At 38.1% G+C, this 20287-nt stretch overlaps 1 protein-coding gene across 2 annotated transcripts in view; it reads right to left on the bottom strand.

Annotated features, from left to right (window-relative positions):
- The window catches only part of CEP290 (centrosomal protein 290), a 101639-nt gene that overhangs the window by 1261 nt on the left and 80091 nt on the right, over positions 1-20287 (bottom strand). Inside the window, exons 42-52 of one of the 2 annotated variants that reach the window (XR_003567340.1) lie at positions 19383-19528; positions 18874-19029; positions 18033-18159; positions 14527-14661; positions 13199-13285; positions 10494-10658; positions 9909-10031; positions 6872-7044; positions 3559-3632; positions 3313-3433; positions 466-530 (exon numbers count right to left, since the gene is read on the bottom strand). Coding sequence is in view for 1 of the 2 variants with exons in the window: in XM_027842499.1 (XP_027698300.1) it covers positions 466-530; positions 3559-3632; positions 6872-7044; positions 9909-10031; positions 10494-10658; positions 13199-13285; positions 14527-14661; positions 18033-18159; positions 18874-19029; positions 19383-19528 (1251 nt within the window). In the remaining variant the exon portion in view is untranslated. The remainder of the gene's footprint in view (positions 1-465; positions 531-3312; positions 3434-3558; positions 3633-6871; positions 7045-9908; positions 10032-10493; positions 10659-13198; positions 13286-14526; positions 14662-18032; positions 18160-18873; positions 19030-19382; positions 19529-20287) is intronic. The other variant, XM_027842499.1, reaches the window with a different exon arrangement.

Genomic DNA, 20287 nt, shown 5'->3' with positions numbered 1-20287 from the left:
TCAGATTAGGCAACTAGAAGAAGGAATAAAGAATTAACTTTAAATGTTTTCTTTGCCCTCAGATTAAATATTTCTTTAGGCACTCTTTTTGAACGCTCTTTTGATCTGGTTATTAAACACCTCATACATGCAAAACATATACTCAGGTAGCATAAAGGAAAGTAAAATTAAATAATGTCAATCATGAGGAATTTAGTTTTGGGTCATTTGTAGAAGAATGATTAATGTAAGGGAGTATTAAAATAAACTTTTTTATGACTGCATGAAAATATTTCTCTAGCTTTCCAGTTTTCTTCAAATCTCATTTTTATAAATCTTGTTCACTATCAAAATGAGGATTATGAAAGACTGTGCCTAACATGAATGTTATGAGCATCAAATGTAATCCTGAGACTTTCTACATGATAAGCATTTACAAGTCCATAAAAACTAAATTTATGGAATAATTTTTTACTAAACAGTTACCTTCAACTGCTGCTTTTCTGGATCTGAAGTTGGAGATGTCTGTGGAGGTTTTATTTTTTCAAAATCTGTTCAAATAAGTTACAATGTTAGGTGCAAAAAAATATAATGCGGGGATGCCAGTTTACATGATTTAACTATTATTTCTCATTCTACTTAAACTCAACATATGATACAATGGGAAACTTTTTTTTTTAAACATCTGAAGCCTTGAACTTAACTTTCTGAACATATTATCCTATATAGGTATTAAAAGTGTGACTATTATATGTTAGCTCATTAGATACAGATAAATATGGGAAGCCAAACTCTAAGAATTTTGTGTATAGAGTTGGTATTCCTGGGCACAGAGGAGACATTCTTAACAGATGAAGAACATAGTAGCAATTTTGAGTTTTGTAATAGCATCTTGTAATTTCATTGTTCTAGGGAACAATGTAAGGAAATAACCTCACAGAAGTGATTCAGTTAAGAATCCCGTTCAGGTCAGGGTCCAGTCTGGGGCATAATCTCCCTTCCCCCCATCCCTAATAGCTAGAAGAGAAGGAAGGAGGGGTACCAGAGGTAAGTGAATGGGAATACAAAGTAAAGGCTATTAAGACCAAAAGGCCCAGGGAAAAAGCGCCTTATTTAAAACCGAGCTCACAAATAGATACACACCCACAGGCTCGTAAAGACAGAAGGAAGAATAAAGAAATGAAAGGAAAACTAAAAGGCCAAACTACTATGAGTATGTGTCAAAATATGAAAAAAAAAAATGAACTAAAAATCCCTAATAAAAAAAACATTCAGAAGACTCCCCAGAAAATTAAGAAATGGCAACAAGAAATTCTGGAATTGTTTAGAAGTGATATAAAACTCTGAAAATAAGTTGGGAATTAATAATAGGTCAAGAACTGGATGCTTTTGATGCTGAATTTAAAAAAAATAATGGGTTGCTTCATTTCTGCAAAGCAGTAGAAGTTCTGAAAAAGAGAATACCACAAAGATACAGAAAAATAATAAAATCTGGCAGAAAAGAAATAAAGGCAACAATTTTAAAAGAACACACATCTATAGAAGCCAAAGTAACTGACTTTAAAGACAGCACATACAGAGATATGAAAACCACCCCAAACTTTTGAATACAGACAACATAACGCATCCATAGATTACCTCTATGGAAAAAACCCCATGCTTAAAATTTAAAAGTTAAATTTCACAATTACAATAACATTTTATAAATAAGAGAATGCTTGTTTTAAACACAAAGGAATGCCTATTAGAATTGGGATTATTCCTCAATTATAATAAAAGAAAATGTAATAATGTCTTGAAGCTCAAGTGTAACCCAAAGTAATCTTAAAAGACTGAGCCTAATGGCAATGAAAAAAGGTGGACCGTCAACAAGGAGAACTATTTGAGGGATGGCTATAAAAAGAAATCAGAGGTGAGCAAAATATCACACTCCAAACAACATTAAACGCAAATACAATTGTCGAGAAAGACTATTTGAAACACATTTTTTTTTCATATTTAGCGGCTGTTAAAAATGAATTTTGAGGGGTAAAAGGACAAAGAATGAGTAAAAAAAAAAAAAAGGATCTGGGAGAAAAGAGTTGAGGGAAATCTGAGGAGCGGGAAAGGGAGAGGAAGACCTGAAGTAACAACTCATGAACTAACTCCTAGGATCCCTTGTAAGAGTCAGTGCCTGCTGTGAGAGGGCTACAGTGAGGAGAACTGCAAATCCTCGTTCAGTGCACAGGTGAATGGAGAATCAACCCGAGTGCGGAAGAACAGGATCAAGTCAGCACAGGGCAAGGGCTGGGCTGGCTGACTGCTTATGAAGACTCAAGCTGGCCCAGGAGAACTGAGAGAGGGAAGCTTCCTTCACTGAAGAGGTGGAGGTTCTGCGTATGGAATACTACCTCCTTTGCTACACAGGACCAACGCGTGGGTTCTGGTGAACTGCTTTTTTTCACTTTTAAAATATCTGTCACAAGGGATGGTTTTCTGGGCACAGGAGAGGGATCAGTTCAGAAATGACTAATGTAACAAAAAAAAGGCATTCAAAGAAAAAAAATTTAAGAATAAAAGGGGGGAAATGCTAGAGAAAACCAGAGGCAATTAGGTAGTAAATGAATTAAAGTTTTCATGGTATTTATGTATTTATGAATTAGCCTCTTAGGCTGTCAATAGGTTTTATTCTTTATTGAAAATGCAGGTTAAGAATTCCGTACTTATTAGAAAACGGAAGAGAAAATGTATTTTGTCCCATGTGGGACTGGGGGGGAAGGGTAAAAAAACAGAAACTAGAGAGATGTGGCAATTGTAATAGGTAAAAGCAGATTATTCCACAGAATGTCCCTCAACATATGGCCAGTTGTCCAACTCAAAAGGTCCTTAACATAATTTGACATGAATTTTTAATGAAATGTCACACTTCAGTACTGGTATCTAAAACTACAGGAGTACTAACTCATGTCTTTTCCAAAACACCACAAGTACAAGGTAGTAAACAAAATGAACTAGAGAACCCTAGCCTAAGAAGGCAAATTTAATCTCACCAGTACCAAAGACCTGGTGAGATGAAACACGCGAGTGTGCCACAGTTCAAAATTCCTGTAATATGTCTTAAAATAGAGGAATGAGAGGTTACAGGCAGGGATATGATGGACCTAACAAAGGCTTATAAGAATACATCTTCTCCCTATCATGCAAAAGGAATCAAACTTTAAAGGCCAGAGGAGGGAGCAAACGACCTCATGAATACAACACAGAATAGCTACAATGAAGAAAGAAGAAGAGCAGATGTTCATAGGAGTCACAACACTAGAAAGGAGTCAGCATGACATCCCCAATCTTACATACCCATACACCAATGGACACACGACACCCAAAATGATGTAAAGGGCCTAACACAAATGAGGCAACTTGATCTCACAGTTAACAAGGAGGCTTTGTGGATAAACCCCATGACCGGCCTGTGGTTCTGGAGAGACAAACCAATGAAACGCAACTTCAGAGAACCCTTATAAAAGCAAACCAAAACAAGTCTTTTAACACTGAGCAACGACACATTTAGCACACACGCATTGCCAGAAACAATGTTTTCACCTCCAATTTGCTCTCGACTAGTTCCTGCTTGATGAGTTAATTCGGTCTTTTTCTTCTCCACGCGATCCACTGACCTGGAACACAAGAGTTATTGATAATATGGTAAAAACAGTAGTAGAAAAACACACATGTGAGTTCTCAATCATACAGCAGTAATTCTTAGGGCACTGAATTCCTGAGACTATTCTAACACAGTAACTTAAATATAAGCAGGAGCACAGAGTATGCGGGACTACCCACAGGGAACAAATCTAGCAGCAAAAGATCACTGTTGTTGTTCAGCTGTTTTTAGTCACGTCTAACTCTTCAGGCCCCCATTTGGGATTTTCTTGGCAAAGATATTAGAGTGGTCTGGCCATTTCCTTCTCTAGGTCATTTTACAGATGAGCAAACTGAGGCAATCAGGGTGAAGTGACTTGCCCAGGGTCACACAGGTGGTTAAGTATCTGAGGTCAGATTTGAACTCAGGAATATGAGTCTTCCTTACACCAGGCCTAGCACTTTATCCACTACACCACTTCGCTGCACAAATGCAGCGAAAAGACTTAGGGTCTGTTATCTATGGAGTAAGTCATGGGGCCAAAATTGGTGGAAGTCAGAAACTGGGTTGCAAATAGGTAAAAAAAAAAAAAGATGATCTTTGGCAGCTAAACAAAGTAGTTAGGAGCAGTACAAAAGGTTGGAAATTCAGGACTACAGACTGTGGCCAGTGGCCTTGCAGGAACTAGTGGTGATATTCAATCCTAAGCAACAGAAGCTTCTTCAACTGGCACACGCACTGTTCCAACTCTGCAACCTACCTACCTACCTACCTACCTACATACATTCAACCAACCAACCTTCATACATACAACTCATAAATACTGACACTGAATGTAACTTCTTCAGATTTTGTGGCTAACTCAGGATGCAGAAACCCACTAGACACCTGGAAGGTCCCCCCACCCTACTCTCATTTTTCTTACTTGAAACAATCAAATTTGCAGGTGACCCCAAGGGAAACAGAAATGTATGGTGGCTAAAAGCAGGTGACAATTTATGTACAAATAGTGAAATAAGAGGCATCAATGGAGAAGGAAATGGCCATTTATAAAGAATGATGGACGCCAGATGGGCAGCTTTTGGCAGTTTGCTGAAGACATTTAAGGAACCACAGAAAGGCCTCGGGCAATTGGTGAGGGCCCACACAACATGAGCAGGTGTAGAAGTGTGCATGAAATCCCAGTACCATCTAAACACCTGATTCCCTGGGATGGCAGTCCCACTCGGAGGTCAGTCTCCCAGACTAACCCTCACACTCCATCTTGCTGCCTCTGCTCTCTGATGGCAGGACTCAAAGCTGTGGCATTACACCTAAGCAACAGAGACATGGGTGTTCCTTTTTTTTTCTTTTCTTAACATATAAATGTTGTGGATATGAGCGCAGAGTTTTACCTAATATGTTGCAATTCTCCCTTAAGGCTCTGCTCTGGGAAGATACCTTCAGCAAAGTTTTTAAGAATCTCAGTCTTAGGGTATAGCTAAGAAAAGAAAAGTTAGAAAGTAATACAGAGACCTTTATACTTTTAAAAAGTATTTGTTACAAGGAGGCATAACATTAAAGTATAAACTTCCCAAAGTAAATATTACAGGGGGCAGCTCAGTGGATAGAACTCTAGCCTTGGAGTCAGGAGGACCCGAGTTCAAATTTGACCTCAGATATTTGACACTTACTAGCTGTGTGACTCTGGGCAAGTCACTTAACCCCTATTGCCTCACCAAAAATAAATAAATAAAAAATAAATATTCCAGATGCTGGGGCTATGTGAATGAACAGTACAATGAGGAGAGTGGATACAACAAATGGTAGGATGGTAAGAGAAAGTCTCTTTTTCTAACAGTGAGAATGTCCCTTCTGATCTCTCTCTGTCTCTCTTTCTCTGTCTCTCTCTCTTTCTCCCTCTCCATTACCATCTCTCTCTCTGGCTCTCTGTCTGCTGCTGCTGCCTCCCTTAGGAGCTGCTTAAGATCACTGACCCTCTGAATTTTTTGCTCACTCTCATTTTGTACCTTGCTCATTTTGACTTCATTTGTTCTGAAAGCAAGAAGGAAAAAATAAGGAATAATTTATCTGCCTCTCTGGTGTAAAAGGTTAAAGAAGATATTAAAAAAAGGCATCAACCCTGTGAGCTCTTGACCTCTGCAATAGAGGATGTGCCATAAAGGCACACACTCAGAAGATGTAGGCCAGGTGGGCAGGAACAGACAGCATATGAAGGAAATTGGCAACAAGCCTGGAAAAGAAGGCCTGGTGACTGCAAAAGGCTTTCAAGCCCAGCTAAGGTGTTTCTGGCTGGTCTGGAGTCAACAGGGAGACAGTGACATAAGTTCCTGATAAGAGAGAGAGGTGACCAGGGTCGTTTGCGTGATGCAGGGAGGGTCTCCTGGCACCTGTGCGGAGAGGAGGAGCTAAAAAACTAAGAGTCCCAATGAAGCAAAAGTTGAGCAGAGCTTGAATGGAGGTGAATGCCATTTGAGCTGAAAGAATTCTGGGGGTGTGAGAGATAATGTCCAGAATTACTATTCTCCAAATATGTCCCACACTTCCCCATCTCCACAGTTTTCCTCATGATGCCCCGTCAGTTTGAAATCCTTTTCTCATCAAATACCACTCATCCTTCAAGGTTTAATATACCTTTTCCATGGCTCCTTTATCAAAAAGGGATCCCTTTCTCCACTGAAGCGCTCAAACCCTTTAATTATGCCTCTTTTGCCTTTATCACATCCTACTCTACTATATTAAAAACTCCAATCACTGACAGGATTATAGCTTAATCATTTTCCAACTCCCACAAGGCCTAGTAGAATACTCCATATGTAGCAGCTGCTAAATGTTTGTTGAATGAATGAAGAAACATCAGAGAAAACAAACAGAAATAGCAGTGAGGATCATGTGGGTTCTTTTGAAAATTTGAATTTCATGACAGTAACCATGGTAGGATGAAGTAATTAAATTTCAATTCTGTAAAGTTATTTGAGTTAAGACACTATTACACCTTAACTGATGATAACTGAGAAAGGACCTCCAATTTCTATTTTATGTTTTAAGTGAATCCTGTAGTTAAATTTTTTGGAAGAAATCTGACTAGTCTCATTGGCACACCAGACGCAAACAATGAGAATCGATCCAACAGTGATATCAAGCACCTGTTGTTCAGAAGATCAAAACCGAGCCATTATTGTAGCCACTTGACTGAGCAGATTGGCAGTCTTTAAGAATAATGATGGAAGCAAGATAGAGATTGACTTTTGTCTCTTTAAAACCTTCTCTTACCTCGCATCAATGACTGATTTCAAACCCCTGCTTTTGGCCACTTCCAGCTGGGGGTCTCTGCTTTCAATCAGATACAATCTGCTACTCATCTCTTCCAGCTGAGCTCTCAGCTTCTCAACTGCTAACTCCAAGTCATTTTTTTCCATTCGAAGTATCTCAGCAGTTTCCACCTTCTATCAGAGAAGTGAATAATCAGGACATTAAGAGTAACAAATTTTATAAGAATGACCACAAGGTTGCTATTTAGAAGAATAAAAGTTGTCTTTTTCAGTTGAAAAAAATTTTGCTTTGATCCAGATGTGAGTATGCGTGTACAGGTGTGCACACACATACGTGTATGTGAGAGCACACATACAGTTATATAGTAATGGACTACACACCTTTAAGAAAGAGCTGAACTTCTACAGTCCTACACTTGTGACACACAGCCATGACCATAAGCCATGTTCACTGAACACTGAATCTTCAGCTACTTAACATTCAAAATATAGGACTATTTGACTATCCCCACAGAACTGCTTCTTTAGTATGGGATTCCTAATACTTTATATTTTTCCCTGTGGTATTAAAAAATAAATTAAACAGGGGCAGGTAGGTGGCACAGTGGATGGAGTCAGGAGGACCTAAGTCCAAATCTGGCCTCAGATACATGATACTCACTAGCTGTGTGACCCTGGGCAGGTCACTGAACCTCAATTGCCTCGCTAAAAAAATTAAAATTAAAATTAAACCTATTTTCTAGGGCAAAATGGGAAACGATGCTATTTCACACGCACACTTAGGGGCTTAAAATATACAGAGTCCCCAGAAATGTTAGTTCAGGGCTGAAGGTATTTAGAAGACCTCTGAAGTAAAGAAGGCTGATTGGAGACACTCAGGTACAAAATGGAGGAAAATAAAACCATCTTCCTAACAAAAAATCGTGATGAGTAATAAGTGTTTTTGATACTTTCATAATTTTGTATTTAATGCTTTAGCAGAAAAAATATCACTAGCACTGAGATTTTCTCTTAGAACAGCTATTCATACATGGATATGTGGAACACATCCATTGGAACATCCAAAAAAAAACCCATCTGCTTTGGGTCATTCTTAGAGATAGTTACATCTGTTTGTCTGGTGCAAGGAACAATTCATGGCAAGTGAATAAAAAAACTGGTTGCTGACTTCATTAATTGTATTACTAGTATCTCAGACAGTAGAGACTAATGAAATATAGCATAGGCTTGTAAGTGTACCATATCTCTTTATAAGGTTACTCCAAATAACTCACAGCCAAGTTCAACCCTCTTGACTCCAGGGACTACCTGAAGAGACAAGTATGGTAGAGTGGAAAAGCACCAGGTTTGAGAGCCAATCCCAATTCGGTCACTAGCTGTATGACCCTGGGCAAAGTCATGTTGCCCCCTGAGACTCAGTTTCCTCAACTATGAAATAAAGGAGTTATTAAATGGTCTTTAATTCGGAAATTGTGATCTCAAGATTCCTAACTAATCAGTAGAAATTTATTAAGGGAGTGTTACGTACAAGATACTGGGCTAAGTGCAGCGAATACAAGGAAAAATGAGGAAATAATCCCTACTCTACAGAGCTTACCTTCTGCAAAGGAAGACAATATGAATACCTATGAGCATGCAAAAATAAGTGTATACAAAATATACACAAAATCAACATAAGGTGATTTTGGGAGAGAGGCACTAAGTACTTAGATCAAGGAAGACTTTAAGCTGGAGAGTATCTGAGTTAAACTTTGCAGGAAACTAGGAATTCAAAAAGGCAGAAGAGTGGGGAGGGACTGGTTCCCCTTGCCTGGGATGCTCTGCCCCACTCCAGCGCTCCCTATGCCTGGAATGTCATCTATCCTTCTTTTAAAATGCTGAATACATTCAACCTATATTGATCCTATAAAATCCAATCTGAATGTCATCCTTCAGTCCTTCGGGGTGTTAATGACCATCTCCCTTTGAACGTCTTTGCTCTTACAAGACATTGCAAAAGTAATTCTCGACTCAATTTATCATGTGATATTGTGTATCCTGTGGATACCTGTGTGTTCCGCCCCCCTCCCAGACAGTAAGCTTTTTGAGGGCAGGGATAATGATTTATTTACAGCTTGTATCTCTCCTGCACCCAACAAAGGACTCCAAACATAGCAGGTGCCTAATAAATGATTGCTGTATCATATTATACTACACAGTCAACATTTCAAAGGACTCTGAACATGACAGCTGCTTAATAAATGCTTGCATCATATTATATCGTCAACATCTCACCGAGTAGCACTGACTAGCACTGCGAATCTTTCAGGAAAATCCTGGTGGACTTTTAGCCGCTGGACTCATATCACAAAATCATTTCTACAATGAGGAAAGGAATAAAAAAAAAACCTGTCTCATAGTCTAACCATAGTCCATGACAATGTGGATTCATCTAAGTCCCTCACTATTACAACCTACTCTGACGGAAAGGGAAGCGCAGGATTCTGCTGCGGTCCGAACTCATCTTAGACATCATTTGCTTGAAGGCTTAGATAACTGAAGTTTATGAAGAATAGGACTAGGAGGAAGTAGTACAGGCAACGTAGAAACACAAGAAGAGAACAAGTACCAGATGCATCACCATTGTCTCCAGTCATATGTTAAGATTCTGAACCTGGGTCTAGCCACTTAAAAAAAAATTTGAAATTTCTATTTCAATATAAAAAGTTTCCCTTGTAATCTTTTTTTTTTATTTTATGCATTTAAAAACATTCTTCTGAGAAGATGTTCATAGGCTTTACCAGACTGCCAAAGGGGGCCATGATGCCAAAAATGGTTAAGAACTGTTGAGTTAAGAGGAATAGAAAACAAGTTAAAAGAAAAAAACAAAAAACCTTCCATTGTATAGTGCTCTTGGATGTGGACTGTGAAAACTGACTTTCCTATTTTTAACAGGGTGTCTCACTGAATCTACATTTGTCTTTGTTTAAGAATTAAAAGATCTCTAATTGACGTAAAAAGCCAGTTGAAATAGTTGTAATTAATAAAATTATATATACTTTCTTAAGTTCTTTGCGAAGATCGTCATTTTCAACCATGATATTCTCTGGGCCTTTAGTATTAAATTCGTATTGCATGCTCAGTTGACGTCCAAGATGAAGCTTCAGTTTTTCTAATTCAGTCTAGATATTTTAAAAGTGCACACACACAAAAAAAGAAATAAATGAACATGAATAAAACTTTTATAAGCTCAATAAAGTGTATTTTAGAGACTACTGATTCTAAGCTCAATAGAGTACATTTTAGAGACCACTGATTCAGAGTAAAATCTTGGAGCCCTGCTCTATCAAGCTAGAACAAGTATGAAATCTCTATGGATCTACCTACCCAGTACCATGTGCCTGCTCCGGCCTACCCAATTTTATACTCACCCGTGTTAGTTATCATTCTTACTCCAAACACACACTTAACTAGGATTTTATACAATAGAGTCTCATAGTATTCATATAAATGACTGATGAATTTTTAAAAAAACCAATATGTCTTATTCAGGATAAAGTAACGCACTATAATTACAACTTTTCTAATATATTTTTAAGGTTTCCCACAGCAGAAGAAATCACTATTAAGAATAAAACCATTACCTTCAGATTTTTATTTTCAAGCTCAAGAGTAGACATTTTCTCACTTGTCATTATTCCTGATGCTCGTTTCAAATATTCATTTTCTTTTTGGACTTTCTCCACAACTTTTTTCATTAAACCAATAGTTTTTTCTAGTTCAGGAACGGTCTTGCCACTTCTTCCAGACTATACAAAAAATGCATGAAAATAACATGTTAGACCATGACCAGAAATAGTACTTTTGCATGTTAAATAAAAGACCCAGCATTACAGAAACACATAACAGGGGCTGTTCCAGTCCTTAAAGATAACACATGTTATCTTATTTGAATGATAGAGCACTGGAGACAGTGTTCAATATGCAGGTTCAAAGCCTAAGGAATTTCCCACCTAATCCAGGAGAGCACAGCCTCTATATGATCTCTAAGTCCTAGTGAAAAGATCAATTATGCCAAAATATGAATAGAATTTTAAAATTTAATTACATAAAAATCAGATTTTGACATATTTAAAGAAAATGGCCTGATACACTTTATACAAGGGAAGCAGCTTGGTGTCCTGGAGAGGGTGTAGTTCACAAAGCCTGGGTTTGAAACCTACCTATGACATTTACTAGTTTTGTGACTACAGGCAAAGTCACCATTCTCTTAACATTAATAAAAAATAATAATTACACTAATGGTATCTTGCATTTATATAACTCTAAGTTTTGTAAAGCATTTTATATAGATTATCTAACTTGATTCTTACAAGAATCCTGAGAGGTAGGTGTTATTATCATTCCCATTTTACAGAAGAGAAAACTGAGGCCTCAGGAAAAAGGCTGAATGACTTGCCCAGAGTTACACAGCTAACAAGCATCTGAGGCCACATTCAAAACCAGATCTTCCTGACTCCGTCGTCCATCGTGGCACCTGGCTGCCTCACCTGAGCCTGTTTTCTCACCTGTAAGCAGGGAATATAATGCTCGTCGTACCTGCCCCATAGGGTTGCTTGACACCCCCACCCCCTATATAAAGCCCCTTGAAAACTTGAAGTCACATATGAATGGCAGCTTCTATCGTTATTGCCAATGAGTATTCCCAGTGATCAATGAATGATCGCAAAGGATGCAATTGCCTACTTAAATCTAGTCACTGAAATGCATTTCCTCAACATTTCAAGGCCCTGAGATTTCATCAGTTGGGGTGCTTCCTCCTCCACCCAGAAGACAGCCCCTGTAACTGGACAGTAGACTGTCTTTAAGACATGCTATGGCTGAACATTTCATCATCCTGCAGGCCACCTGGAGACAAGTCTTTTAAAACTTAGCGAGGATGGTCCTCGGTTAACAGACATACAGTATGCTGTTAGGCCTAGATTCAAAACTCTGCTTTGTCAGACACGTTGCAGCTTAGGCTCCGCTGGGACAGCCCTCAAGAACTCAGGGTCGCCTTTTGTAATTAGCATTGGAGCAGGACTTCAGGGGAGTACGTGTATTTTGATAAAGTCACTAACCTCATAAAGCTAGATTGTCCAGGGTCTATCATACCCACCTGCCCAATCCACCCTAGGACATTTTACATTACAGAAATGGATAAAAAAGAAGTGGTACAAACTAGGGTCGTCCCAGGGGGTTCTGTGTGTGTGAAACTGCCTGGTCTTATGGCAGCCACTCTGTGATCCTGTCCCCTCAGCAGCGTTTACTCAGCACTCAGCGTGGGATTACCCGATGCTGCGCTGTACTTGGTGGGATATGGGAAGATAAAAAAGAAAGTGACAAATTCCTTGAGAAGACTATCCTTTTCTCCCAGGAACTTCCATAGTGCTGCTTCCATCACGAGCAGTCTTGCTCTAGCGCTTCAACGTCTTTAAAGTTTTTGCGTATTTTATTAATACTTATACAACCTTACCCTACAGGTGGATACTGCTGGTATTATTATAAGCCCATTTACAAGTGAGGAGACTGAGGCTCCAGAGAAGTTCTGATTGGCCAACAGTCACATATCTACTAAGTCTTAGATGAAGGATGTGACTCTGCCTCTATTCTGACTCCTGCACCAACGGTGAGAAGCCTCTTTAAAGAGCGATATAACAGATATAACTGAATAGTACATGAAATAGACACACGAATGTGTGAGGCTCAGTCAGTGGAAATCTTCTCCATCTGGGATGGGAAGAGATCAGGAACTGGCCAAAAGATGGAAGAAAAATGTATCGAATAGAAGTGAAGGCACCCGAAGTCGTGAAGATGGACATGAACAAAGTAGCACAGAGGAGAGGTCTTCCCGCACAGGCTGAAGGACCACCAGGACGCCATGTTGGGGGGGATTCTTCTCCAAATTTGGGTCGGACTAGATGACCCTGAGGTCTCTTCCAAAGCTGAGATTCTGTGTTCAGGACAGGGCAAGTGAAGAAGCTTTATTAGGACAGGCGGCTAGTCTGGAGAGAAGTAAGAATGCTCTACCCTTCTGCCATTATCTTAGCATCTCAAATGCTAGACTGAGGCCTTCAGATTGAACCTACTTGTTCAAAGAGTCAGTGACGATAAGTCATGGTTTATACTGTGGAAGAGACAAAGCAATTTATTTTATGGAAAGAATCATTTTGCTGAGAAGAGAAGCTAAGGATGGCATTAGCCAACACACAATATCTTTTTTAGTAATTTATATGTAGAAATGATTTTCTCCTTTTCAGTTCAGGAATCCTGAAAGCACATGGTCACAACGTAACACTTATTCACTTACCCCTCTAACTTGGCCAAGCTTTCTTTCAATTTCAGCTTTCTCTTTCTTCAGAAGTTCACACATTTCTTTCATATCACTCACCTGACTCTTAAAAAAAAAAAAAATTATAGAACCTTAAAGGAAATTTTCCCCTGGATTGTGAGCCCTCCTTAACTACCATCATAATGATTTGTTTTTTCCTTCAATATACTTTTTTTTAATAGTAGACATGACTGTTTTCAATTATTTTACAGGATATCATGTAAAAGGAAACAGATTATTCTGCTCAGACTTAGAGGGTAAAGTTAAAGGAAGATGTATCTCAGAACGAAATAATTTCCATATAATTAAAGTAGTCCAAACAGACCATCTCATCAAATAGCAAATTTCCCAGGATGGGAGGTTTCAAGCAGATGCTAATCTTGTTACAGATGCTGCAGAGGGCATTCGTGCCTCAGTTAATAGTAGGGCTATTCACTGAGTTTCTGATTCTAAGATGTTATAAATTTACAAAGTCTATGAAATGTGAAAAGAAAAGATGAGCGTAAGATTTTATTTCCACTATTAGTCTTCTAGAAAATTCAGTAGATCCCAAAAGTTAGTCTTCATACTTATACAAGAATTCGAGGAATTGAGAAAAATAATGTATTCTTATTTAATTTCATTCAGTAATTCAACAAACATCTTAAGTGCCAGTTTATTATCAAGCAAGGAGTACTACATTACTGTCTCGGTATGCTATATTGATAAACTTGAATTTCTAACAGAAATAGTAATTCATTGAAGTTATTGAAATAATATTGACCCAAAACATTACTTAAGTTAAATCAATCAATAAGCATTTTTATTTATTCTGCTTTCGCATCTGACTAGGAATATCTTGCAAGGTATTGCTTAACCTTACAACCAGAAGAAGCAGTCAGATGCTAGAAAAGCTAATAACTCATTTTTACATGAAAAACAAATTAGTTTTAAAAAACTATTAGGTAGCAGAGAAAAAAAAGGAAACTATACATTTTAGCAACCAGATTTAGATTTGGAAAACCATAGATTTAAATAAATATCAGCCAGATACCTGGTGATATCTACAAAATATAATTTCTTACAAATGAACGTAATTCTTACAGTACAGTATGCCAACTCTTAATAAAGGTGCTATGTGTATGAACTGTCTTATATTCCAAAGTAGTAATCAACATACACACACACACTAAACACGTTTATCAGCAAAATGAAATGGCTATAAGGATTTTCTACTTTTATTTCTCACAAGCTAAGATAATACATACATATGGTAAAAATAAAGATTTGGTGACTATAGTATATTTCTAAAATACAGAAAAATTTACCTTTAACCTTGGTAAATCTTTATTTGCTTGTTCAAGTTGAAATTTTAGTTCAATGTTTTCAGATGAGACCTTCAGGTTTTCCTTCTGAAGCAATTGTTCTCTGTTAGACCGACCACCTAATCCCAATTCTGTTGACTTCAGGAACAAAAATAGGAAAAAATGTTTCATAAACTCATACTACAGGGGAAAATGCGTAGTCTGAAAGGGAACCTTTGCAAAAGGGAGGTAGATAAATTATAGAAGATCCAGAGAAATCAAAGTAAGGAAATGAGAACAGGATTTGTATAGGAAAAAGTTAAAATAGTTGTTTCTTGAGACCAGAGGTTTCCAAATTTATTTGGCCAACTGCCCCCTTTAAAAAAAAAAAAATTACTCACCGCCCCATCCTGAAATCTTACAATAGGAAAGAAGTCTCAGATTAATCATACAATTGCACCTGAGGCTATTACTGCCCCCTGACCAATCATTCCATCCCCCCCCCCCCCAAAAGGCAGTATCAGCCACTTTGGAAATCACTGCTTTAAACTCTAGAAAATAATTACTTTAAAGTATGTAGAGATTCACCAAATCAGGTTTTTATCCTGTAGGAGTGAAGGATGAAGTGAAACACCACAGCAGGTAACCCTTTTTGTGTTTATTTAGCAAGTAAAAATAACAATGCAATTCCACAAGCCTCCATTAAGCACCTACTAAGTGCTGGGCACTTTACTTGGCCCTAGGAATTCAAAAACAAAGAACCCAACAGTTCCTGTGCTCAAAGAGTTTCCCTTTTACTGGAGGAGGCAACACAATCCCAAGATAACTGGGGGAAAGACAACATTAGCTGAGGGGTTCAGGGAAGACTTCATGGAGAAGGTGGCACCAGAGCTAAGGTTTGTGAAGGCAAGGATTTGGAGAGGATGAGGGACTGCAGTCCTAGCATGAGGGAAAGCTTCCACAAGTGAAGTAAGTCAGCAGATGAACGTACTTAGAACCTGAAGGAAAGAAGGTGAGGCCAGGCACCAAACACCTATGTTTCTGAACTCTTTGCCTGTTCTTACTTCTAGAATGCCTGGTACAGTGAGAGAAGGAGAAGTTGGGTGGATTTTTCTATAGGAAGTGGCTGGGATGTTTGAGATAGGGAGAATGGAAAGGTCAATGCTACCAAATGGCCGGTTGACATCAAAAAACTGCCAAGAGTTCAACTCAATCTCAGCTGCACTTTCCTTCTTCTACATTATAATACAAATAATGCACCTTCAGCTATTTCTTCATAAAGGACTACTGTCCTAACACAAAGCACTAGAGAAGGTAGATGTGATAGAGACAATCATGTTGTAATCAGACCTACAAAGTACTGTTGCTGTGAATTATCAGCCATGTGCATGGTAAAGACATTATTGTTAATGTTGTTTGTAGCCTTCCTTTGTGATGGCATTCCCTCTAATGGCAGTTCATTTGTAATTTCATCTGTTCAGTTAGTAATTTTCTTTGGTGGAGAGGAAGAGAGAAAACAATCTTTCTCTTTTTGCCACATCAAATTGCTTTCTGAATATACCAACACTAAAAAATTAAAAGCTAACTATATTAGAAATTTCAACTAAAAATAAATTTCAGTTCCTGCCTGTAAGGTGGATTTTGTTACTTTTTTAGGTAATAGTTTCCAGGGTCCATGACCATAACAATCTACTAGATCCCAGGATTTCACATTGTAAACAGTTTCTACTGTGATTGCACAGTGAGACTAATGATGAGATAATGTAAACAGTTGATTTTAATTGTAAATAATCACTGTGCTTGAGCAGTGCTAAGTCAGCATAAGATTGCTAGAGTTCATGTAAACTTGTGAGGCTATTGCTGGCAAGATGCCTTCTTTGCGTGCTCTGCTACAAATCAGGTGAGCACTGGTCAGTGACGGGGGCAATGTGCCAGCTAGGAATGCTGTGAGTGCCTTGACTGGCCCCCATCGAGGCTTAGGGGAATGAGACAGGAGTTGTGCTGCTACATCGGGGTTGCTGCCCCATTCTCACCCGCCCCTGTGAGAAGAGTAATTGGGGGAAACTGTGGGAGTTGGTCCTCCCATTATCAGCAACCCATGGAGAAGAACAGAAAGTAAGTTATTATTTCACCCCTCCATCCTTCTGGCTGCCCAGATCAAGAGTGAACCTGCTAGAGGCTGGAGCCCAAAACCTGCAGGGGCTCTTCCTGTGCCTGCGTCTTTACAATGCCATACTGGAAAAGGAGTATTTTGTGCAAACTAGTTAAAAAGACAAGCTTGGAAAGAAGTCTAGCTACAGAGATACCAAAAGTCAATAGTGGAAAAAAAAACATTCTGTACATTTCAGTTTGTATCACACCACCCATCTCTGCTAACAAAAGACTGCCTCTGTTACCAAACCTGAGCGATTTCCACAGCAGACGTTTGGCTTAATCTGATCCCCTCAGTAGCGATGTCTGTCTGTGCATTCCCTTCAAGGTGTGGATTTACGCCATCATTCACTTCGGCATTTTCAAACTCTCCTCTGGCAAGTTCTTCTGGCTCAGACGGACGTCTGTCACTCACGTTCTCTGGGTTTCCTTGTGCACATTCAGCTGTTTCTTTTTTCTCTTCTTCATTTTCACGTACTCCATTTCCATTTCTGTAACAGCCTTGATTCAGTCCCTCCTTCTCTCCATCTGGCTCATTTTCAAAATCAGCTGTAAAATCTTCCCTGTCAGCATCAGTTTGCCTCGATGAATTCAACTGCTTGCATTCCCTGGGCTCCGAGGGCGCTAAACCGGCAGGTCCCAGAGCCTCAACTGACTGGGAACCTGCATCGACGCACTGACCAGAGGCCAGACCACTGCCAGTTATCTGACGGTGCGGATCATCAAAGCTTTCACTGCCAACTATTTTCTTCCTGTTTTTAACTGAGAAGACTGTTACAGGGCTTTTTTTGTTCCCAAGTAAATTGTTCTTTTTGGGAAAGACAAAATACTTGCGTTTATTAGTTTGGGTGGCAAGAGAGGAGAGAGTGGTAATGTCACATGCTGAACCCTGCTTTGAAGCAAAAGATGAGATGGAGCATGAAAAGAAGAAAAAGAAAACAAGGATAGAAAAGAAACCTGTGCTGAATGTCTCACATTAAGACTTTCACAAACAATTCCACATTCATAACTCATTTTTAGAGAAAAAACAGGCACATATCATGTTCACTTGTTGGAAATGAGGATGCCTATTTTTTTCTGTTTTAACTAGCACATTGCCCCTAGGCACAAAAAAAACTTTTAATGGTTATAGCACATAAGAGCCACACTAGACACTCATAATGAATGGAAATGCATAACACATTTTTACCAGTACCAGACAAGAAACAATCACCTAAGTTAATATTTATCAGATATTACAATGTTCACTTGCAAACTAGTATAGAATATAAAAGAAAAGAAACAAAGACAGCTAGCAGAATTCTTAAGCAAAATGAAACATTAGCAACTGATTCCTATTTTATCAACTGACATTTAATAAAATAAAATCATAGACTTACTAAAGGCCTAGAAAATGTATCTTTTAAAGAAATCTGTTCTTCTAAAGCATGAAGCTTATCCTGAAGGTATCTATTTTGTAAATGTAAATCTTCTATGACAGAATCTCGGGGAAGAGCTTGCTGGGTCCTGCAAGGAGTCAAAAAGGGAAAAAGAAATTTACATCTCATATAAACCACAGTTTTTTACTGCTACCTAGTATAGCGTCACTAAGAAGTCAGGCTCAAGGGGAAAAAATTTAAAACTCAAAATCTTATGGAAGTGAGTGTCGACAACTAAAAATAAATAAATTAATTTTTTTTTTTAAAAAGAAGCCATACTCATCCACTCCAAGGAGGAACCCAAAGACAGAAATGCCCCACCTAAACCAAAATATTCATGGCAACATTTTTTTGTAGCTGTGAAGAACTAAAACCAAAGCAGCTGGTCATCAACCGGGGCAGGGCTAAACAAAGTGTGGTTCATGAACGTAAGGGAATACTACCATGCCATGAGAAATGAGCCTGGAGTGTGACCTTCACAGAGTTGTGAGAGGCAAGTGAGCTTCTATATGGAATGAATTCATGGGCTGGATGTAATATATGTGAGGAGGGAAAAATTTCTTAATTGTAAACTTGAAAGTACAATAGAAATGTCAGTTAATACCGTTTTGCTTTAAGTAGGGTCTAGAGGCCTCTGAGGCTCCTTTTAATTCTGCAATTCTATTATTCTGAATGGGTTTTGAATGAAATCTGTCATTTTAACACAAAGCAGATGAACATATTTAAAAGATTCAGATAAGAGGCTGTTATACTCAAACTCTGGCACTTCATTTAAATAGCAGAAATCCTTAAAACTGCTTACCTCATATAACCTATTTCATTTTCTAGTTCAATATTCATTTTTCTAAGTTCTTCTAATTCTTTTTCTAAATCTGAAGCATGTACTCCCATAACACGATCAGCAGTCACACCACTTGATTTTAGTTTCTTTTGTAATGTGATTTTATCTTTATCAGACCTGTAGAATTTAATATATATTTCATTATTAGTAACATAAGACATACTCTGTTTGGTTTGCTCATCTATACATACATTTATCTATATACTTACACATACACTTGGAATATATCAAAGGTTATATATGATTTGAATTAATTTATTAAAAACTAGGAACATCACTCACATAATTCTTATAAAAACATTTAAAACATGTTTCTTAAGAACAAGATGAACCAAAATATAGTTTACAATTAGAACCAATGATACAGACATGTCTTTTTTAGTTACATTAAAGCTATACTATTGCTTTAAATTCATTAAAAAGAGATTCTTTTTTCATGTAATGAGGTTCAGAAATAAATTTAAACTTACTTGGCCAAAAGCTCTTTTAAAGTATTCAATTGTTTGGTTAAAGTATCAACTTCTTTTTCTTTTTCTTTCAATTTGTTTCGCATCCCTTGAGTTTTAGCTTGCCATTTTTTACCTTCTTCCCATCGAATTAACTCTGCTTGGCAGCTCTGTAAAATAAGAAGAGAAAAAGAATGATAATAGCTCTTATTTACATGCTATGATAAGGCTGACAGAAGTTATGATACAATGGTATTACTTTAATCCACATGCACCTAGCACAGATGTGAGGGCTTAGTAGGCAATCAATAAATGTAGTGATAGATAGTAAAGCTTGGTTAATCAATTAATATTGTTTACATAAGCTGTTCCTTTTTTTTTAAATCACTTCTAAGACAACATTTGTCCTCCAATTCTGTGGCACACCTCAGGACCTTTGAAAGGTCGCTGACTTATACTAGGAGAAGGAGAAAGGGAGAGGTAGAATGGGGTAAATTATCCCACAAAAAAAAAAAAAAACCAGAAAAGAAAAGGCTCTTACAGTGAAGGGGAAACAGGGGAAGATGAGAGGAAATGAGTGAATCTTATTCTCATAGGATTTGACTTAAGGATGGAATAACATACACACTCACTTGGGTGTGGAAATCTGTCTTACCCTACAGGAAAATGGGGGGGGGAAGGGGACAAGAGAGTAAGGGAATGATAGAAAGGAGGGCAGATTGGGAAAGGGAGTAATCAGAAGCAAATACTTCTGAGAAGGGACAGGGTCAAAAGAAAGAATAGAATAAATGGGGGGGCAGGATAAGATTAAGGGAAATAGAGTGAGTTTTTCACAGCATGTCTACTATGGAAGTGTTTTGCATAACTGCACATGTATAACCTATATTGAGTCTCTTGCCTTTTCAATGAGGGTGGGTGCGGAGGGAGGA

The sequence above is a fragment of the Vombatus ursinus genome, unplaced genomic scaffold, assembly GCF_900497805.2.
Source record: "Vombatus ursinus unplaced genomic scaffold, bare-nosed wombat genome assembly UNPS02014874.1, whole genome shotgun sequence".
NCBI lineage: Eukaryota > Metazoa > Chordata > Mammalia > Diprotodontia > Vombatidae > Vombatus > Vombatus ursinus.
Note: the sequence above shows the minus strand (reverse complement) of the source record. Positions and strands in the feature narration are given on the sequence as shown.